General features: G+C 35.7%; 2 protein-coding genes across 2 annotated transcripts; both read right to left on the reverse strand.

Moving 5' to 3' along the window:
* Positions 1-8,437: 8,437 nt before the first annotated feature.
* Positions 8,438-9,912, reverse strand: PCOAH_00013110 (KIR protein; the record flags this gene model as incomplete). Its single annotated transcript, XM_020058120.1, has 3 exons — positions 8,438-8,707; positions 8,987-9,766; positions 9,883-9,912. 3 exons carry the CDS (start codon positions 9,910-9,912, stop codon positions 8,438-8,440), a joined length of 1,080 nt encoding a protein of 359 aa, XP_019913714.1.
* A 4,483-nt stretch (positions 9,913-14,395) lies between these two features.
* On the reverse strand, positions 14,396-16,495 carry PCOAH_00013120 (Uncharacterized protein; the record flags this gene model as incomplete). The annotated part of the gene is made up of 3 exons (XM_020058121.1): positions 14,396-14,611; positions 14,730-15,686; positions 15,815-16,495. 3 exons carry the CDS (start codon positions 16,493-16,495, stop codon positions 14,396-14,398), a joined length of 1,854 nt encoding a protein of 617 aa, XP_019913683.1.
* Positions 16,496-17,745: the final 1,250 nt, after the last annotated feature.

The raw sequence follows: 17,745 nt of genomic DNA on the forward strand, positions 1-17,745 counted from the left end.
CGTATCAACGTCATTAAGCCCATGCTTAGTCAGTGCCTCTTTCAACTTCGTTCTTACTCCCTCTACCTCATCGTTTTCACAATTACTTTTACCATCTCCATTATCAAATTTATGATACAATATTTTTGAAGGTAATTTCTTCAAATGGTCTGCCTGCAAATATGCAGTTGGCAGGGAGAAAAGGAAGAGTGTAACGTGCACATATATACACATATATATATACATATGTATATATATAACTACATATATAGCACATATATATATGTCTACATATACACATAGATATATGTGTATATATATATATGGTATGTGCCTTATTTCTATACATTGTTGTTTTATGTATAAACCATATTATATGAAAAATAATATGCATACACAAATAATGTGCATGTACAACATTTACATATGTTCATTTTGCATATAGATGGTTCATTTTGAATGAGGATGTTGTTCAATTAGGGTGGTCCATTTTTCCTCCCCTTTGTTGTTTTTACTTACTGTAAGTGCTTGTTGCGTCCAATCTGTTGGAATAGCGGCGTCCAGGGAGTCCGTCAGTTCTGTGGGGCATGAATCAGGTTCTTCCTCCTCGTCTTCGTCCTTGTTTGCCTCCCCACAGTCTAATTTTTGTGGTTTTTGATATTGTACTGTTCCCCCAGGTTTGGGTCTGAATTCATTACAATATTCACTACTGTCACCTTCACCACACGCAGTAACTAAGCTGTCATATGCATTTTGAGCTTCTGCCAGGTTTTTGTCCAGTTTTTCTTTCCAGGAGCATGGGCCACTCTGTGCTTGCTGCTTTAATTTTTTATAGTCATATTCATAATCGAATAGGACTTTTCTATTCTTGTAAATGTCTTCACTGATACCATCGTACATAAATTTACAGTTACATTCAGACTCGAATTTCTGCACTTGCTGGTAAATTGCCTTCATGGCATTCTTAAATGGATAACCAGGGTTCGTTTTCAGCTTTACTATAATATCACCTAGCCAATAATAAAAAAAATAACAGGGGTTATATTCCGGTGGCCCCTTCTTTTTATCCTGCGTACATGCGTAATGGTAGTATTCTAAAATTTTATTCGCCAAATGCTGCTCCTTAATTTTGCACATATCCTCTAATAACCATCTTACGTCCCTTATAATTTGTCCCGTAGACCCTTCCCCCTTAATCATCATAGGGCAGTCTTTTCTTCCCCTGAACTCAGCATACTTAACTTCTGAGGGTAATGTAAATGAACCTCCTGCCTGAAAATATCATTAGGAGAACACATATGTATGTGTTCGTTCACATAACCATTATATTATGTATGTACATACATTATGTATACATTACATATTATGTATGATGGCATACATTATGTATACATATACATTATGTATATATAAACATTGTTGTTTGCATGCAAATATACACATAATGTTCCATTATGTGTACTATGTTCTCTAAACATAGAAGGAGGAGGAACGAAAGGGGGTCTAAGGAAAGAAGGAAAAGTTCCTTTCTTCTTTCCCTAAACTTTTTCATTCCTTACCTGTAGCACCATGATTTCTATGTGTACATTTGTATATTATGAACTTATCTTTAAAATGTGCTTGTTCCCTTCTTTATTTATTCATCCACATTATACATGTAAGAACTCTGTCAGCTTTGCAATAGTTCTAAGTGAATATGTATCAAAATTTCTACTTTTCCATTCAGTATACATTTTTCCATTTTTGAGAAATGACAATGCACTATATTTATATACGTCAAATCATTATGTGAAAAATTAGAGTAAAATATAAATAAATGTGCACGAATAATGAAATGTGAAAGAAGGGAACCCAAATTCCCTATAGATTCAGCATGCATACATTATATTATTATTTATATTATTAAGGTATTATATATGGAGGGAGTACAATTTTTCCTGGGTAAAAAGTTTAACATCTATGTACTACTATATTTATGTTTTATTGTTGTTCTGTTTGGAGAAGGGAAAGGAGGTGGTGGTTGTTCGTTTAGAAAAAAATTGTTAATATAAATATAGTATACTTTATACACACAGAGAATAAATTCCCTTCCCCTCTCCCCCCCCACCCTCTTCTAAATTCGAACATGCATCCATATTTAGTGAAGGGAGGAGCGTGTAAATTTTTATGGAATTAAATGAGAAGGAAGTAGAATATAATGCGAAAGGGGGGGTGGTGGTTCCATTAATCAATTATGAACAGGAGAAAGAATTTTTTTTCATATTTTTATAAATCCCATATCATGGAAACATCGTCCCCCCCCACCTTTTAGGAAGGTTGCGGTGGGGGAACATCACCCCTTCCCCTCACTTTTGGGGGTGTGGGAAAAACCTCCTCCCCATCCTTCCTTTTAGGAGGTGGTAGTGGGTGAAACATTACCTTCCCCCCTCCTTCTAGAAGGTTGTAGGAACATCTTAGGTGGTTGTAGTGGGGGGGGAATATCATCCACATCATCCCACATCCTTCCCCCTTTTTAGGAGGTGGTTGTAGTGGTGGGGGAAACATCATCTCCCCTCCTTTCAGGACGGTGTCGGAAATTTCCCGCTCCCCTTTTTAGGAGATGGTTGTTGTGGGGGAACCTCCTTCCCCTTCTGCTCTTCCCTCCTCCTTAGACCTCTTTCTCCTAACCCTTCCTACTTAGAATCTTCCTTCCTTAGACCCCTTCCTTCCTTAGACACTTCTTTCCTTAGACCTCCTTCCTCCTTTGACCCTTCCTTCCTCCTGCTTAGACCTCCTTTCCTTCCTCCTGCTTAGACCTCCTTTTCCTTCCTCCTCCATAGACCCTTTCCTTTCCCTCTGAAGGAGAAGGAATTGTTGTTCCCTTCCTTCCCTGAACAGGGAATGTTCCCTTCCCTTCCTTCTCTCTTAGGAAGGTAATGTTCCTTCCCTTCCCTTAGGAAAGGCAATGTTCCTCCGTTCCTTCTAAGGGAGGATTCCTTCCATCCCTTCCCCTTAGGGAAGGAAATGTTCTCTTCCTTCTCATTAGGAAGGTTCTTCATTTTTCTTCTTTCCTTCCCCGGGAATTTGTCCTCTTCCTTCTTTCCCCCTTCAGGAAAGTACCTTCTCCTCCCTGATGAGTATGCTATAAGTAACTCATTTATATATATGTGGGTGGATTATGCGCACTCCTATATTGTTTGAGATTCCCTTAGCTCTATCCTCCTCATTACATGATACATTAATCATACTAAAAATATTTTTTCTCCCCTTTTTCTTCCTCCATTTCCAGAAGAGTGGTTACCAAACAAGGACGACCATGGTTTATGCTGAAGGCATGGAAGGAAGGTTTTAAGGTGTAAAGAAGGAAGGTTTAAGGAAGAAAAAAAGAAGAAGGAAGGTGTTAGGAAGGAAGTTTTAAGGTGTAAGGAGAATTAACGTATAAGGAAGGAAGGTTTAAGGTGTAAATGAGGAAAAGAAGCTTCTAAGGAAGGAAGTGGTAGTCTTAGGGGTGGGTGGAAGGAAGGTACTTCCTAAGGGAAGGAAGGTACTTCCTAAGGGAAGGAAGGTTGTGTTAGGGTTCGTAGGTGGAAGGAAAGTTGTTAGAATTCGTAGGTGGGTTCTTAGGGGTGGTAGGGTGGAAGAGAAGGTTGTTAGGTGGTAGGTGGGTGGAAGAGAAGGTTGTTAGGGCTGGAAGGTGGTAGGTGAGTTGTTAGGTGGTACGGTGGTAAGTGGGTTGTTAGGGCTGGAAGGTGGTAGGTGGATTGTTAGGTGGTACGGTGGTAAGTGGGTTGTTAGGGCTGGAAGGAAGGTTGTTAGGGGTGGTCGGTGGAAGGGAGGATTATTAGGTGGTAGGTTGGTAGGTGGGTTATTAGTGTGGTGGTAGGTGGAAGGAAGATGGTATTAGCGATGGTAGGTGGAAGGAAGATGGTATTAGCGATGGTAGGTGGAAGGAAGGTTGTTAGGTCGGTGGAAGGAAGTATGCTTAGGGGAAGTGTGCAGGAAGGTGCACATTTGGGTGTTAGGAGTGAAAAGAAGGAAGGTTACTTCCTTTAAGGAGAAAAAAAAAAAAAAAAAAAAAAAATTGAAGGGAGGAAGGTGTGCAGCGGGGTGCAGATTTGGGTGTTAGGGTAGAAGGAAATATGATTAGGAGAAGTGTGCAGGGGGGTGTTACATGATTCGAAGTTGTTATCGTGGGTGTAATGTTTTTCAGGGTGGTTCGTGGAAGGAAGGTTATTAAGGGTGTTCGAATGAAACGTTGCTAGGCGTGGTAGGTTTGTTGCTAGGTGTGGTAGGGAGGAAGGTTACTTTCTTTAAGGAGAAAGAAGAACAAAATAAAAGAAAAAAAAAAAAAAAAAGAAGGTTAAAGAAGAGGTGTAAAGAAGGAAGATTTAAAAAGAAAAAGATGTTTAAACAAAAAGTGTAAAGAAGGAAGGTGTAAGGAAGGAGGGTCTACGGAATGAAGGTTCTTAGGGGGTGGAAGGAAGTTTGTTAGGGGTGTTAGTTTGTTAAGGGTAGTAGAATGTATGGGTGTAAGGATGTAGAGGTAGGGTGTAAGGGTATTAGAGTGATGTATTTTAGGGGTGTTTGAATGATGTTGTTAGGGTTGAAGGAAGAGGAAGGTCACTTCCTTTAGGGGGGGGTACACCCGAAGGGTGTATAAAAAAAAAAAAGAAAAAAAGTAGAAAGAAGGTTTAGGTAAAAAAAGAGAAAATTTAAGTAAGGAAGGAAGATTTAAAAAGAAAGAAAAGTTTAAAGAAAAAGTGTAAAGAAGGAAGTTTTAAGGTGTAAAATAGGAACGTTTAAGGTGTAAAGTAGGAAGGTTTAAGGTGTAAAGTAGAAAGGTTTAAGGTGTAAAGAAGGAAGGTTTAAGGATGTAAAGAAGTAAGATTTAAAAAGAAAAAGAAAGTTATAGAAAAGGTGTAAAGAAGAGAAGATTTGAGGTGTAAAGTGGGAAAGTTTAAGGTGTAAAGAAGGAAGGAAGAATGAATGTATGCGTACGTTCTGTTGTACACCCATGTAGATACTTAGTGAAATACTATTTTCCATTTAGTAACGATTCCATTCATTGAATAAATAGTGGTGGTGAGATAAAAAATGGTAAAAATGGCTCCTCATAAGAAGAGTGAATTACAACAAGACCATACGGAGGAAGCAGCAGATTATGGTGCACGTAGTGCAGATGTTCGAACAAACAATGAAGCTAACAAAGTTCTTCGACGTAGGAAGAGAGACTATAGGATTACTCTCGGTTCAGATCCCGATATGAAAATAACACATCTTCCAGATGGCGAGTATGGTTATGATTATGATTACTTATATATATAGGTATATGTGTATATGTATGTATATATATATATATGCTTTAAAAAAGTAGTCGTTGTACGGTAAAAAAAAAAAAAAAAAAAAAAAAGTATTCTTCTCAAAAAGGTACTTTCTCTCTCTATTTTTCCCCTTCCTCTAGGCGAAGTAAAGATGAACCTGCTGTAGTTCTGGTATACAGTACAACGGGATCTCCTACGCGCAGTTGGTATAACTTGGGTCCACGTCCAACAAGATCGCAGGATAAAGTGAGCACAGGAGCGGCAAAAACAAAGGAAGGAAAAGCAAGGTATAAATGTCCCGATGGATCCATTGTAGATGGCAAGTATGTCGTTGACGAGAATGACAAGGATGGAGACAAGAAAGGTTAGTCCTTATTATACATATAATCCCTGAAAGAAGGTTGTGTTAGGGTGGTGAAAGGATATATATGGATTGTTCACTCCTTACACAACCTTCCTTCCACCCCTTCCAAAACCTTCCTTCTATCACCCCTAACAACCACCTTTCTTCCGTTCTTTACAGCCACTATTAGGGAATGGTTCACACAATTTTCGAAGGACGTAACAGGAAAAGACGTAGAAAAACTTGGAGGATGGAGCGCTTTCTTAGATTTATGTGATCCTACGAGTATTGAGGATAGTGATGAGGATAGTAGTAGGGTGGTGTCAGAGAAGTATAAGGGTTTCTGTAGGGTGATGATAAGGAATATAATGTTAGTAGCAGATAAGAAAAATCAATATAAAAAAGGAGAGAAAATTTGTCAAAGAACAGTGCAGGACATTACCCTATGTGAACTATTAAAAGCATGGATGTACTATATGGTATGGTTCTGTGTTCCGGAAACAGTTATAAAACGTGTCCTTAGCGTTGTCACACAAGTGATGGAGGAATTGATGCCACCAGGTGGGAAGTATGAGGAATGTAGTTATGATGCTGTACTAAAAATTGCTTATACGGGACGGTGGGAAAAGCCAAATGACCCGTACTACGAGCTATTTGACACAAGTACATTGTTTTATAAAATAATGAGAGAATCAACTGACGAAACATGGTGTGTCGATAAGGGTAAGTGGCCATATCCGATCCCTGCTCCGCCAGGTCCAAGCCCTGAACAGGCTGATCAAAGACCGGCTGATCATGTGGTCCCTGGTAGTGAGGACCTAAGAAAAATGAAAGAAGCTCTTCAGGAAGTTGAGCAAGCATTAAAAAAGGAGGAAGAGAAGAAGGAGAAAAAGTCAGAGTCTCCGGAACCACCCCCCCCAAACCCTCCGGTACGAATAGTGAAGGAGGGGGAGGGGGGGCGTCTAAACCAGGTGAAGCACCACCACTTCCACAGCCTAACGAAGTTCCTGAAACACCAGAGGAGGCTGGCATTGAGAAGGAAGAACCAGTAACTGACCCCCCAGAAAAGAAAAAAGATGAGGAAGGACAACTTCCACAGAACGATCAGGAACCCCCATCTCCTCCACAACCATTACCTAAGGACACCCCATTCACCCCTCCGGTTCCTTCCCCTGCTAAACTTACTAGCGCGACAGACAACCCCGTCCTTCCTTACCTCCCTCTTGCTCCAGCCGTCCTTGGTATTTCTGTTATGAGCTACTTGCTCTGGAAGGTAAAAAAAGAACGAAAAAATATTTTTTCCGCAGAAAAAAAAAAAGAAGAAGAATTTAATTTTAAAAAAAAAAAGAAAAAAAAAAAAAAAAATTACTTCTTCGCTCTGGGAAGAAAAAGTTTTGCAAAATGGCAAAAAAAAAAAAAATAATAATAATAAATAAAGGTGAATGAATCAGTTGGGGGGGGTAGGCTTTCACATTTTTGGGTGTGTATGTGTAGGATTTGGCATTTTAGGGGTGTGTATGTGTAGGATTTGGCATTTTAGGGGTGTGTATGTGTAGGATTTGGCATTTTAGGGGTGTTTGTGTAGAATTTCCTATTTTAGGGTTTGAAATAGTAATTACTGTTGCATGTGAACAAACATTTCACACCCCTATTAAAGAAACATTTTGTTCCTTTTTTTTTTTTTTTTGTGTAGTATTTTGGAATGCTTCGTAAGACTAGAAAACGTCACAGAAGAGCTCATCAAGTACGTGGTCCACTTCCCTTAGAACAGCAGATTGTTGACCATGTGGACGACCTGGCAGATGGTCCACATGCATATACCATAGTAAAGGAACGAAAACCTCGTTCTACACCTATAAAAAGGAGGAAAAAACGGGGCGTTCGTCATCGTCCTGTTCGTCGTGGTGTACGTCGCCGCATGATTATTGATATTCATTTAGAAGTCTTAAACGAGTGTCAAAAAGGGGATGCGGCATTATCGAAGGAGGACTTTTTTGAAATTTTGGTTCAAGAATTTATGGGAAGCAATTTTAAGGAAGGACACAATGCTCCTAAGGAACAGGTTCAATGTTCAGATTGTGGGTTTAGGGAAGAAGACCTTTGTTCCTAAGGAAGAGGTTCCAAGTTCAGATTCCGGGTTTAGGGAAGAAAGACTTTGTTTTTATGGAAGTGGTTCCATGTTCAGATTCCTGGTTTTAGGGTGTAGTATAAATATTTCTCTTTTTTTTTTTTGTGTATTGTATGAAGGTGTTTACTTTGTTCATGTGTAATGTATAAAAGTGGAAATGAAAATTTTTTTTTGCATTTTATTTTGATTTGTTTGGTAAAATTTCTTTTTATTGAAGAATTAAAATGTGTTGATTAAATTTTGTTTTTGTTATAGTTTTTTATCTTTATAATGTTTTTTTTTTTTTTTGGTTTTTTTAAAAAAATATTTTTTTTGAGAATGATAAGCACCTTTTTCCTTTTTCAGCGCCCCTTTCTGGGAGTATTCTTTCTTTATGTGCTTATTCATACTTACAAATGGAAGGAAGAAAAGAAAGGAATGTAATATGAAGAAAGGAATAAAAAAAAAAAATAAAATAAATGTAAGAAGGAATAAGAAGGAAAGAAGGAAAGAAGGAAAGAAGGAAAGAAGGAAAAGTGTCTCTTTTTTTTTTTTTCTTACACTGCATATAAGCTTCATGATGGTCATTTATGTGTCCCCCTCTAGGGAGAAGGGGGCACACACTCATTCAACATTCCAATGTATTACATTCCAAATGTGTGTTACACAGCGACGGTGTATTACATACCATGTGTTCTATGTTGTGTGTTACATGTTCTGATAACCTACCATCCCGCGACCCCCCGCATTATTATTTCTTCTTCGTGTAGACTGTCCTTGGGTAGACTGCCTTGGGCATGTGGTAACAGAGGAACGTACTGTTGAATTTTCTGTTCGACCTATTGTAGATGTTTCTGTAGAGTATTCTGTTAAGGTGTCTTCTGTGGACGAACTAAAGTTCCGTCCAATTGCTCTTCTTTTTCTGCTCCTTCCATTTCCAGAAGAGTAGTTACCAAACCAAGAAAACCATGGTTTATACTAAAGGGAAGGAAGGTTGTTAGGTGGTCTGGTGCAAGGAAGGTTGTTAGGTGGTTGGGGTGGAAGGAAGGTCTAAGGAGGAGTAAAGGAGGGTCTAAGGAGGAAGGAAAGGATTGGTCTAAGGAGGGAGAAGGAAGGGTCTAAGGAGGAAAGGACGGTCTTAGGAGGGAGGAAGGAGGTCTAAAGAAGGAATGAAGAATAGGAATGTCTAAGGAGTGTATATTAGTTATACTGTTAATAATTTAGTTGTCATTTTTTTAATTCGGTTCTATTACTTACTTTATACAGGAGGAAGGGGAAAGCGGTAGCTGCTAATGTGCCAAAGATAGAAGAGATGGAAGAGGTGGTGGTGGCACCACGTACTGCTTGACTTACGGCTTCGTGTTTTGCTAATTTCGCTGCTTGTTCTTCCTTTTCTATTCTTTCATGTGCAGACGTTAATGAAGTTTCCAATTTCGATAGATTAAAGCTGACGCTGTTTGAATTCCACGTCCAAAAATTTTGACAGTAATTATGCTTCTTTCCGTCATTCTCACAGTGTGTTCCCACTGCAGTTTCTGCTGCTTTGACTTTTTCTTTGTAACTTTTACATTCCTCAATAACCTTTGAGCCGCCATTCGTTAATAATGCACGTGTAGTAGTATGGTCATATAAAAAATCAAATACTGATTTCATGTGACCAAAGGTAGTTTTTTCAACTTTATCACATATATCTTTACAACCATGAGTTCCAAAAACCTTGGTGTCCATCATTTTTGTACAAATTTGATGTAGGGTGTCCTGCAAGTCGGTACCTCCCGAACTACTAAATAATTGTTGCCCAATCCAGAAGTAGAGGAAATAGCAAGCTTCCCTTGTGAAAAATCTGCCTTTTTCATATTCGGTGTGAACGTAACATGCCGCGTTCATAACGTCCTCAGCATGGGATTCCATACTACTTTTTAAATTATTGAGCTCCGTCATTTTTCCTGTGCAGACATCGTCATATTTTAGTGTATTATCATCGAATTTCTCATAGAAATTTTGATGAGAAGGTAAGGTTTTTTCTAAGGTTTGTTCCTGTAGATGATGTAATGAAACAAGTATATATATATATATATATATGTGTGTGAATTATGTATATGTATATATATGCATTTTCAATAGGAAGAAAATGGAATGTTTGTGCACAGTACCTGCTCATCATCAGCATCAAGATCCTCCATTCTTTATGTAGATGTGTGTTGTGTTGTATATATTTTTCTTCTCTTTCTGTTCTTGTATATATGTATGTATGATGTGAATTATATATATATATATATGTTAGAAGTTGTTTTCTGTTTTATTACATACATTCAATATACAAAGGAGGGGAAAGGAAGTGTATGTATGTATGCAAACAAATTTTTGCTTGTTTTTGTTTGTTTCTATGAATTTGAATGTTGGAGTTTTGTATCTTCTTTCTCCTTTTATAATATATATTTCTTATTGCCCAAAGGATAACTCATACACGTATATGAATCCATAACAGGACGACCAGTACAAAATAAGAATAAAAAATATGTTAAAGGAATTCGCCTAATGTAACAATAAACAAAGAAGGAGTGGGAATATATTTTTTTATATGGTTCTTTTATTCCTTTATTTATTCACTTACATCGTTATTATTAGATTATACACAACCCTCCCCCAGAAGTGCCATATTAGTATTATTATATATATATTAATATTTATTATTATGTATTATTATTATTTATTATTATATATTATTATTTATATCACGTTCTTCCTGTTTTTATTGCGTGTATATTGGGAAGGGCGTGTAATATATTATTTTTAAACAAAAAATTTCATCATTATGCATTGTTTATTTCTGTTCTATTATTATTTTAGAATAGAGGGGTGACTGAAAACGATTAGTACATATTCTGTAGTTCGTATACAGAACACTGCTCTTTCCCCCCCTTCTTTTTCAGTTCTCCATATGCGTACATGCAAGTATGTTTAATGAGCCGAATATGAATTTATAAGATAAATAGAGAAGGAATCGGAAGAAGTATTTAATATAATATAAGAGAACTGTATTAATTATGTATATATATATGATATATATATACATATATATATAAGAAACAGAAGTATGTGTTCTTCCTTGCAGCAGTGAGTACACGTTCACACAGTATAACTTCTCCCTTCTTCCGGCTCCCTTCTTTTTTCCCATGAACGCCTTCAATAATAATAATAATAATAATAATAATAATAATAAGTTTCGCTCCCTTGTGTTTTTTTTTTTATTATACTTATTAATACACCATAAATAACTCATTTATATAAAGTGTACATGAGTTTCTCTGAAGTTTATGCCCTCTTCTCCTAAATATATATTATACTGCCTATATGTATTTATTTTTATAATTTTTTTCTTTTTTCTTTTTTTTTTTTTTCTTTTCTTTTGCACTTCTTGCGAGTACTAAGGTAATGCTGCGTACTTTTAAGAAAGATAGGGGGAGGGAGTGGTACATTTTAAAAGGGAAGGGGGGATACATTTTGAAAGGGTGTGCGGAAGGTTAAAAAGTGGTTAGCGGGGAGGGGTTGTTAGGAATTTTTGCCCTTATATATACATATATATATATGTGTGTGTGTGTATGCATTATTGATGCAGTATACATATACAAAACTGCACTTATGCATTTTGTAGGGACATGATCATACGCACAGAATTACTTATTATAATATACATACTATGATAGAACATGGGTAACTGAATATACAGCTTATGGTATATAAATTTATGCGTACTTTCCTTTTTTTTGTTCCATGCATTTCCCCTTTTTTTGACATAGTATGGGTAATACAATTAAACTGTAAAAACAAATTTGTAAGGAATATAAGTGTGAATTAAAAAGCGAACGTATGAATGGGTGCTTGGCAATAGGATGCGGAGTACTACGAGGAGTACGAAGCTGAATACGATGAGGAGTACTATGCGCAGTACTATGCAGAATATATTTTTTTTCTTTTTTAAATCATTTTACACAAGGGTTTTTTTTTTATTTTTATATATAAATAATAATGTGGAATGTCCTGTGGAATTGTACGAGATCGCCAATCAGGAGGAAGAGGGAGTTCATTATGAAGTATTTAGGAAGGAGAAGGAAAAAGAAGTTCAATATGGGGGACCTCCATTCTGTAATATTTCACTTATTGATTATTTGTATGTACCACCGCGTTTATATGCACAATTTGCACAATTCCATTCCATCCTCCCACATACATATATATGTGAGAATCATTATATAATCATCCATATTAGAATCATCATCATCATCTTTTCCAGCATATATATATATATATATATATATAGAAAAGAATTGGATGTTGTTTCCCCTTCCCATATGGTTCTATAGCGTTAAGCAGGAACGTACCTTTCCCCATATAAATGCACATATACATATGTCCATATATATGTACATATGCATACATATATATATGCATGTATATATAAGTAATGTAATGTACGTCACATACAATACACATCATTAAATGTATAGAACAACACACACATACACATACGAATATATGTAGAACACGTCACATATCATTAAATGTAGAACACACATCATTAAATGTAACTTTATAAGTTGCCCACGTCATTGTGCTAGTTTTACTCTTCCTAACTTCCTTAAATATTCTATGTTTGTGGTTTGTCCCTGTGGAGGTTCTCAGACCTTGAATCCCTGTTGAAACATGCAGCCCACGCTTTGCAGTAATATAATCGCAGTAACACACAGGAATAGGCTATTATTGCAATTAGAAATAGTCCAATGGTAAGTATTAATTTTAGCGTTTCGTCCAGATCGGTAAGCATGAATAAGAAGTAGCTGGAGGTATTACTAATAAGAAATAATACTGCTGGATAAGAAAGTGCAAGAGCAAGTACGCATAATAGGAATGCCTTATTCTTAGTCTTGGGGCACATTAATTTATTGAATATTCTTTGGAGGCTGTTTCCTACTGTTCCTTTTTTTACACCATTCTTTGCACGCCGTGCCCCTCCTGATGAAGTATTGCTGTTGGTGGTGGATTTTAATGTTCCGTATTCCTTATTTAGCATGGTTCCTTCTAGGAGGGAATTTTCACTAACATCAGAAGGAAGGGGAAAGTCATCCTCTTCCTCTTCCTCCTGTCCTGATGATGTTGGTATATTATTACTTCGTGTTAATAATGTGCTCGTACTTCCATCGACGTAGTGATTATGTTGACTCGTACTGTTCCTACTATGCGCTGTTTTTTTACCTAGAGCAGTTACCTAAAGAAAAAATTTTTCATTTATGATTTATGCAGTGTATAAGTATTATAGTAAAAAATTAGTCATAATGAATGTGGCAATTTCCTTAGAAGTCATAGTTGTTGTTATTATACATAGTTGGAATGTTGTGCCCAAAAGCTTAAAATGAAAGCTAATATTAAAATTCTCGAAAGGGGTGCCATTTTATTCCTTGCTTTTTTTTTGTTTGTTTGCTTCTTTTTTTTTTTTTTTTTTTTTTAATGTAAAAAAGGAATGTTTAAAAGGAGGGCGATGTTTTTTTTTTGTTCCCTTTTTTTTCTTCTTTTTTACGTATTTTTATAAATTACGTGCTTATTCTTTTTTCTTTGTGTTGAACATAGAGAATGTGTTAAATTCAATTGTGTGTTGTGTACGTGCGCTATTCAACGTTCTTTTCTTCTTTTTTCTGAGTGTGTGTTTACATATATATATTTTAAAATGAAGAAAGGATTTAACTTTACCACGTACAATAATGCATATAAAAATGTATATTAATTTAAAATAATTAAAAAAAATAGATTTTAATTACATCATTATATGTTATTTCAAAAAATTATTAAATTAAAGAAGTGGTTCGTATTTTTTTTTTTTTTTTCTAGAAAGAGAAAGAGAGCGAAGGAAAAAAAACAAAAAAAAATAATAATGTGAGCACTTTTTTCTCTCTCATTATATATGTGTCGCCCCCACACTCACACTCCCTCCTTCTTTCCTAACGGTGTAATAAATGAAGGCGGAGTAGCAAATTATGTTCACATATTTTGAGCATTAGCAATATATATGTAGATGTATGTATATATATATATAGTTGTATATGTATATATATATATAGTTGTATATGTATATATATATATATGTATAGGTGTACAGCGTTATGTTGCGTGCATGTTGGCGCTCAAAAAAAATTTTATTTTGCTTCTCTTTTATTTTGAATATAATGGGTGAAAAAAATAGAATGAAGGAGCAATGAGTCGTATTTTTTGCATGTATCGGAAGGAAAGGAATGGAATTCTTTTTTCCTTCCTTCAGGTGTACAACGTTGCGTTGTATATGTGCATGTGTTTGCATGTTTGCGCTCAAAAAAAAATTTTTTTTTTTTTGTGCATTGTATTGTTGTTTCGTTGTTTCTTTAGTTTTAGAGTTTAGATATAAAGGGTGAATACGAACTGTTTGAAGTAGTAGGTTAAATTTTTTTCTTCGTGTTGTTGGAATGTGTTGGGAAGGAATGGCAGGGTGAAAATTTTTATTTTTTCCCTTCCCTTTAAAAAATAAGAAGAGCACATGGTAGAACTTGTTTGTTTGTTTGTTTGTTTTTTTAAAGAAAAAAGAATAACTAATAAAAAAAAATAAAAATAAAATAAAGAAGGGTACTGAAAAAGGAGAACTTATCTAACATAAGGGACAGAATATATTGTAGAAGAGTCACCTATTGTTGAATCATACTCTGTTGTTGAACCTCCTATTATTGATGTGTCGTCGTCAAAGTCGCTTTCAACTGAAGCCGTTGTTGTTCTCTTTCTAATGTTGCTTACACTGCTGTTGTTTCTTCCTCCTCCTCCTCCCTTAAATTGTGCATGTAACAAAGATGGTAAGGAAGTATACTGAAATAACAACGAAGGAGGAATGTGGGAAGTGTCATATATACATGCACTATATATATATGTTATATATATATTTCAAATATATGTAGTGCTTTTCATGGTAATTTTATCTACTTACTTTATATAAAAAAAGAGCAATGGCAGGTATTCCTATTAGTGTGCCAAATACGGAAGACACAATTGGAGCAGCAGTGGTATTTGCCCCAGAGATGGTCGCCTCCTCCATCAATTGTTCAGTGCAAATACCAGTTGGGTCGTCGTCCTCAGGCAGTTTTGCAACTTTGGAAAGGGAGGAAGAAGGAGGAAGGAGGGGGTCATCCCCTCCTTCCTCCCCTTCCCCTTCCTCCAGTTGACATGTTAATTTTGATAGGTCCTTTTCAATGAGTGTTTTATATGTGCTGTTGAAATTTCCACAGAAACCATCCACCTTACCATTACATTCATCCTTTAGGGCATTATAAGCTGTAGTAATGTTCGTTAGGTGCTTGCAATATGCTTTATCACATTTAGGTTTAGAGGAGGAAGTAGGGGAACCGGAATCAGAAATGTTTAACTGCTTTGTTATTTTAGCATGGTCTATGAAATATTCATAGACTATTCTTCTATTGTTGAAGCCAGTGGCGTTGTCAATGTTAGTGATTGGCAATTCACATTTATGTTCCTCAGAAATTTTATCTAATTCAGTGTTAATCACCCCTATTACCTCTGAAAATTTAGAATTATCATTCAGTTTTTTATACAGCAGATGGCCTAACCAAAAATTGAAAAATTTACAACGCTTCTCGTGGTTTGGTTTTTCCACCCCTTCGTCCTCTTCCTTCGGCCCTTCCTCCTCCTCTTCTTCTTCCTCGTCCTCTTTCTCCTCTCCTTTCTCCTTTTCTTCTTTCGCCTTTGTAGAAACATAACACAACGCTCTGGCAATTATATTAGCATATTTGTCATCATCAAAATATGCTTTGAGCTTGTCATATATTTTCTTCCTGCTGGGAAAATTACAGTAGTAGCAGTAATCAGGGTTAACCGTAAATTGCTTATAATATTTCACATATGAGGTTAGCATTTCCAAGTGCGTCTTCTACAAATATTGTTGGAGTGGTGTTGTGTGGGGTGTGTATGAGGTGAGGTGGGGGAGTTATATATATATATATATGTATATACATAGATATATATGTATGTACATGTATGTAGGTGGTGGTGTTTTACCGTTAGTTTGATTGATGTGGTTGTTGCTTTTTCTCCTGCTTCAGTCATTGAATCACATTTTGATTCTACCTGAGACAGCCCTTCTTCACTGTAACCTTTATATTTTGTTTTTAGGTCGTGACAATATTTCTTTGTACTCGTCTTACCATCATCACAGTCACTTTGCACGGCCTCATATGCTGAAATGACTTGCTGTATGCGAGCACAATATGGATGCTTCTTAGAATCAGTGCGTGCCTGCAGTAGTAGTAGTTTTGCCTTTATGGCTCCTTCGTCATGGTGAAAATCGTGCAATACTTTTAAGTGGCTGAATAACTCTTTGCTAATAGAAATATAATATGGGGAAGTGCACCCATCGATCCATATATAGGGGTACAGCGTATTGTATATCTCACTCATAAGGTTTGAAAAATTCTTCCCACCTAAATTGGACACTACAGCACTTCCTATTAGCCAATATAAAAACTTACAACGGTCATTATTCAATTTATATCCACCCCCGTTTTTACTTAAGTAGCATAAGGCTTCTATAATTTGCTTCGCATACTGCTGAATTTTAGGGTTCCGTTCTAATTGACTCCTCTTCCCGTGGAAGATACTCGAATGCTCAGAATAACAGCTGCTACCTTTAACCTCATTATAAATTTTTTGTGAAGGCAATTCTTCTGAAGGATCCTCCATATGGTCGTCAACATCAACATCCGCACTGAACATCACCTTTTATAGGTGTATATTTTTCTTTTCTTCTTCTTCTTCTGTTGTTGTTGTGGATATATGTGGAATGTGAATTTTATTTTTAGAAAAGTTGTTGCCTTCCCTTCCTCTTAGGGAAGGTAATGTTCCTTCTTCCTTCCTTTCCTTAGACCACCTCCTTCCAGCTGTTGCTGCTGCTGCTTCCTTATTTACACAAAATGTGTGCAAATGTGTTCATATGTGTGTTGAATATTTTGTACATATATATATATTTGTTTGATGATTATGAAAAATATGGAAGTTTCTATCAAATTTATCAAAATTTTTTATTTCTTTTCTTTTTATTTTACTTTGCTCCATTAATAATGTACATATATTGCTTCATTTTTCTCGAAGGGGCCGTTCATGCATTATATATGTACGTACTACTTATGTATGCACGTACGTATGTATGTATATGCATGCACGTGCATACATAGTAATTATGTCATGTTGTACATGGTGTGTAATTATTTGTTATGAATATAATTGGATTACAAAATATGTGAGCGAATTATGTTCAAACTAGCAAAATAATGACGGAGAGATGGGGCAATAATTCCAATTCCTTGCATATTACATCTTTTATCTATGTAATTTATTATTGCCATTTGTGTGGGATTACTCATAGCATATTATATTACAATGTACATTCCATCATAATTGTGTATATACAAGAATACCATTTTCTTCTGTGCTAGGTAAAAATTTTAATATATATATATATTACTTATTTTATATTTTATTGTTATGTATGTGAAGGACGATTATAAAAAAGTGCTAATACAATTCAGCGTATATTACCTGTATGGAATATTCCTTTTTGCTTCCCTTTTAAATATGTACATTTACCCATATCTACTACGAATTATACATTCATAAAATAAATAAATGAAACAAGGATATATAATACACACAGAGGAATTATGCAAATGATATGTAAAAAAAAAAAAAAGAATTTATATATGCACACCCTTTACCATATACACCCTTTTACCACAATAATACCTTACCATAATAATACCTTACTCTAATAATAATGGTACTCCTTGATATATATATATACACTCTCCCCTTCTTTTATTCATTTATGTTGTATTAGTAATATGATAACTTCCCCATTTTTTTCTCCTTTTTTTCCGTTTTTTTTTTTTTTTTTTTTTCGCTTGATGTATGTTACAAATAATTCATTCATGGTA

This window comes from Plasmodium coatneyi, chromosome 6 (genome assembly GCF_001680005.1).
Source record: "Plasmodium coatneyi strain Hackeri chromosome 6, complete sequence".
Classification (NCBI taxonomy): Eukaryota; Apicomplexa; class Aconoidasida; order Haemosporida; family Plasmodiidae; genus Plasmodium; species Plasmodium coatneyi.